At 43.6% G+C, this 4,888-nt stretch overlaps 1 protein-coding gene across 1 annotated transcript; it reads left to right on the top strand.

The window, feature by feature from the left end:
- The first annotated feature begins 147 nt into the window (after nt 1–147).
- On the top strand, nt 148–4,630 carry LOC138982832 (uncharacterized). The gene is made up of 3 exons (XM_070356188.1): nt 148–497; nt 3,012–3,314; nt 4,078–4,630. The coding sequence occupies exons 1-3, from the start codon at nt 321–323 to the stop codon at nt 4,273–4,275; spliced, it is 678 nt and encodes a 225-aa protein (XP_070212289.1). The 5' UTR covers nt 148–320; the 3' UTR covers nt 4,276–4,630.
- Nucleotides 4,631–4,888: the final 258 nt, after the last annotated feature.

Raw genomic sequence — 4,888 nt, 5'->3', positions numbered from 1 at the left:
CGGTTTCGTGCAGGCTACAATTACGCTGAATCAGTTTCTCCGAACCTAACTCATGTCTTTTCTTTTGCTAAATTTCTTAGAAGACAGTCAATGACACATCCAGTACGACCGTCCTATCCGGCACGCTGTTGATATATAATCTCAGGCAAAACTGACTCGTCGGATACATTCTCGCGTATCACTTGCGGTTGCGTCCTATTTTCTTCAAGGTGCATTCTGGTGTGACATAGTAATTCTGCACTGCATCGCCAGTCTGTGTCCTCGACAGTGTTGTGTCCAGTGAAAGGCAGCGACAGTGAGACTAGAGAGAACTAAGCACCATGTCTGCAGGTCGCCCCGCTATCCCTGAAGGAATCGGACAGAAGACTGAGTTCCAGGAACTGGGTCTGGAATTGAAGAGCCACACGTCTGCGGAGATCAGCACTGAGGACAACATCTTTGACATTACGATCAAGTCTCCTAAACAACCCGTGAAAACCACCTTCAAACTCATGCAGGTAAGAACAGTTTTGTCAGGTGTAATGTCGACATCACTCTTCTGTTTTCTGCGTTTGTCTACCTTTTCTAATCGTGCAGTACAAAAAAGGCTTATTGGAAAGCATCTGACAACTTCGTTATTTTACTGTTTTGTTACAAACACTTTGTGCGTGTGCACAGTAGTGTTGTGTTAGTCCAAAGCAGTGATCGCGGAAGATGTTATGGCAACTGGTTCTACCCAAAAATGCAGGAAGAATAAATCCCCCCAAAAGACGGTCACGCTATCACTGCACTTTTATGGCAACACCGGTACCCTTATTTTGATAAATAAAGCTGTCAGATGCAATCGAAACTAGCAGGCCCAACCGATTTAGTAACAAAAAACAAGAATGGTTAAGTACTGACACGTTTTAATATTTAACAGAACAAGACCTGATTTTTTGTTATTTCTTGATTTTGGAACGTTTGCAGTCTATCTGTTTTTTTGACTTCATGATTAAATGACAATCCCGCAGGTATTTTCAAATAGAGACGGGTAACATACTGGAAAGGTTCGGTTTCACGCGAACACGGATATCTGACAAGCAATTTGTGCACACACAAAATATTGTGACACTTTTTCTACCCCAGTTTAAAGTGATAATGTCTGACAAGAAAACTGTCTCTCATCGCCGCCAGAGCTATACAGTTAAGGTCGGGGGTTGTAATTATGTGACCACACACCAGGAATACCCTAAAACAAATGTTTAAGCGCTGAGTTACTCAAATCGAAAACGGCTGTGTTTTGAGTGGGAATCCCAGACTGTAATTCTCATTGTGACGCCTTATTGTGCCAGTCATAATTTTCGTCCTACCTTTCGCCCCTGAGTATTTCATGCGCTATTCCTAGAGATACAGATTTGAAATTGAGCCGAGAGCTACAGAGTTCGTTTTGGGTGTTGAATAGATGACAACACACACGAGGAAGGTGTTAGAAGTAGTGTTCAAGCGTTCTATTTTTCAGATCTGAATGCTTAGTTTGGTAGTCATTTCAGACCGTGATATTCTCCAACGGCGTTTTAGCCCTGTACTTATGGCACGGAATATGCATGCGTTAGCTAGGCTGTAGGTTTGACGTCCTCAATCCAACGGTCTTAGTTTGCTTTGACGAATGGGTATTCTATGAGGAATAAATAAAATATGATGTCATGACGAAGGGAATCCGGCTCCTGACACAGGAGATCTTGGCGAAGCAAACCGCTCGCTGATTAAAATTCATTTAATTAATTGGCATAGTTTTAGAGCAGTTTAGAGCAAATCATTGCAGGTGTTTCTAAATTACAGTACAGCGACTGTCCGTTGCACTTTTTAAGGTTCAAATCGCCAGAAAACTTCCAAAAGGGTGCCTGTGTACTATCTTCAAAACAAATTATTCCCTTGATTTTCTTTTCAAACACTCCATGCTCTTGAACCCTCATGACTTAGCAATCTGGCACACATTGCGGATTGAAGATTTCTTTCACGTAAGTCACGTGACAGCTGCTCGGGTGTCATGAGGGTATCCACACAATCAACACGACAAAAACGTGTGGTTCTAAATCAAAAATCGACACACACACACAAATCCGAATAGCCACAATTGAGCAACTTTGACATACGCGAAGAATGCACGCTCAATTTTCTATCCGGAGCAGATTGATTTGTATCTTTCCTTCTTCTGGTGTTACGCCATTCCGACTTTTGTGTCAACCGTGTCAGTGCTAAAACAAAAGGCAGGTGATTACGTCAATGATGGGCTACACAAAAAATAACTGCTCTTTTTCCAAATAACACAATGCATTGCTTTTAAACAATCAGGGTATGACGCGTTTATACTAGAAATAATTCAAATAACTGGACATTTCTCTTCTGTTTCTTTGTCCTATTTATCAAGTTTATTATACTGCCGTGTTTTCTCCTGTTGGTGTTTTCCACGGTTGATGTTGCTTTCTGTTGACCCATTCACCGCTCGCACTGTGTGTTATTGGCCTTCTTCGTTGACCTTAATCACTGTTCGTAATGTCTCCTGAAATCGAGAATGTCTGTCTGTTTGTCTGTACAAGAGTATGGCGTAGCAGGAGCTTCTGGAATGTGTTAACGCGTTGATGATACCTGATATGCTGTGCTTTAAAAACGCGAGTCTTGGTGTGTGTTTCAGTACAAGAATACAGTCATGTATGTGTGATTAAGCGAGTGTCACTGCGTGTTTCAGTACAAGAATACATGTATGTGTGATTAAGCGAGTGTCACTGTGTGTTTCAGTACAAGAATACAGGTATGTCAGATTAAGCGAGTGTCACTGCGTGTTTCAGTACAAGAATACAGGTATGTCAGATTAAGCGAGTGTCACTGCGTGTTTCAGTACAAGAATACAGGTATGTCAGATTAAGCGAGTGTCACTGCGTGTTTCAGTACAAGAATACAGGTATGTCAGATTAAGCGAGTGTCACTGTGTGTTTCAGTACAAGAATACAGGTATGTCAGACTGATTAAGCGAGTGTCACTGCGTGTTTCAGTACAAGAATGGAGAGGAAAATGAGCTACCGGAGGGCGTGTTCATACAGATGAAGGACGAGGACGTGGTGTTCCACCTGGCACTACCGGAGCCGGCCTGGTACAAGCTGAACATCTTCGCCACCAAACTGGACGCCGCAGGGTCCAAGCTGCCCGGCGTTTTTACATACCTGATCGACCTGAAGCGGGCCAAGAAAGCCGTCAAGCCCTACCCCAAGCAGTACGCTGACTTCGCCAAGGGCTGCTACCTGCACAAACCACGCTTCCTCGACACCACCAAGGACCTCAGCAAGGTCCACTTCAAGGTCAGTCAAGGCCTGCTCTTCATAGACGATGCATGGGTTAAATGGGAAATGTGCCAACTGTCATGCTGTAGCACTGGCGCCAAGCACGCTGACACCTAATCTCGCTTCGTTGCATGGGGTTGAGAAGAGAGAAGACATAGATAGACTAAGCTAGCATGACAAGTCACTGGCAAGAGGGTTATGCCAAGTGTAAAGTTCCAGGAGAAGGAAGAAGATGTAGGAGACAAAAATCCCCTTTGCACGGAAAGCACCCAGGTTTCCGATTTGTGTTATTTGACCGAGACCTTATCCCATAGTGCACAAGATCGTTTGCATGGGATGAACGGTGCATACATTTCACTGATTCCATCGATCGATATACGCTGCAAATGCCAAAACGTAAGTGTTTTACATAGGTAATTCATTGGAAGGAAGGTATCGTAAATGCCTACAATGACGAATTGAGTTGATACTCCAACCATCTCAAACCCCAACCCTCCTTCCCCCGCTACAAGGAAGACCTGAGAAAGAAAAAACCCTGAGAAAGAAAAAACCCTGAGAAAGAAAAAAACCCGAGAAAGAAAAAACCTGGGAAAATGAGGTCTTAAAAAGCAGGAAGTCTTAAAATTGAGATACATTTACAGAGTTGATATCAACAGAAAACATGACAAATAATTGACCTTACAGTGGGGAAGTCTTGAATGAGGGGGAGGGTGTCGGGGAGAGGATTTTTGCACTGTAGTGCGACAGGTACTACTGTGGTGTGTCCAATTTACTACTTCAGGTGGAGGTGAAGGGGGCCAAGCAGGTGGCGGTCAAGGCGGGTGACGAGTGGTTCCAGCTGACCAAGCAGGGAGGAGACCTGTGGGAGGGGGACGTCAACCTCCAGCCTTACCGCGGAAAGGGCGTCCCTGTCAACCTCAACGCCTGCAGAGGCAGCGACGAGAACTCGTTCGCAACGCTGCTTCAGTACACCGTCTGACTGCTAACATCTCAACACACCGCAATGCTGTGAAGCCTCTCAATTAATTAATTGGGCGATGTCGACTTCGGAAAGTGTACTTGACGAAGCTGGCGGCACCAAGCTTAGGCACTGAATGTTAAGTAAAAACACTTCGCGAAATCTTTGTGAAGACAACTTCGGGCTCAAGTAAGGACTGATTTAGTGACAGTATGTGTTTTTGATATATGAAAACGATGTAATGTGACGTGTTTTGTCGTATTGATTGTGTTAACCATCTTTTACCCCCTGCCCCCCTCCACAAAATAATAATATGTATACGCTTTAAAATTAGTGACAGCTGCTTCAGTTTAAGACTTGTCATAAAAAATGTAAATTTTTTTTAAAAAAAATAAAAAAAATTCCGCGAATATGTCGATTATCTTGAGAAATGTAAACACTTTATACAAAACAATTCTTCTTCCTCGTCCGTTTCACACACGAAAGGGTGACATTGACAACGGATTACAGACAGTTATCTGGGCCAGCGGTTCAGGATGTAATAAACGGAGTGTGACGATTGCTTGGGGAAAACGGCTTTCTATTCTACGTAAAAGCCCACTCGTGTAAAACACGAGTGCACGTGGGAGTTGTG

The sequence above is a fragment of the Littorina saxatilis genome, linkage group LG12 (assembly GCF_037325665.1).
Source record: "Littorina saxatilis isolate snail1 linkage group LG12, US_GU_Lsax_2.0, whole genome shotgun sequence".
NCBI classification, from domain to species: domain Eukaryota; kingdom Metazoa; phylum Mollusca; class Gastropoda; order Littorinimorpha; family Littorinidae; genus Littorina; species Littorina saxatilis.
This window is presented reverse-complemented; position numbering and strand designations above follow the sequence as displayed.

Excerpts from the sequence above, each read along its gene's own strand:
- LOC138982832 (XM_070356188.1), top strand. The coding sequence starts at position 321 with ATGTCTGCAGGTCGCCCCGCTATCCCTGAAGGAATCGGACAGAAGACT. Across the intron at positions 498-3,011 it reads CCACCTTCAAACTCATGCAG|TACAAGAATGGAGAGGAAAA; the intron begins GTAAGAACAGTT and ends TGCGTGTTTCAG. Across the intron at positions 3,315-4,077 it reads TCAGCAAGGTCCACTTCAAG|GTGGAGGTGAAGGGGGCCAA; the intron begins GTCAGTCAAGGC and ends TTACTACTTCAG.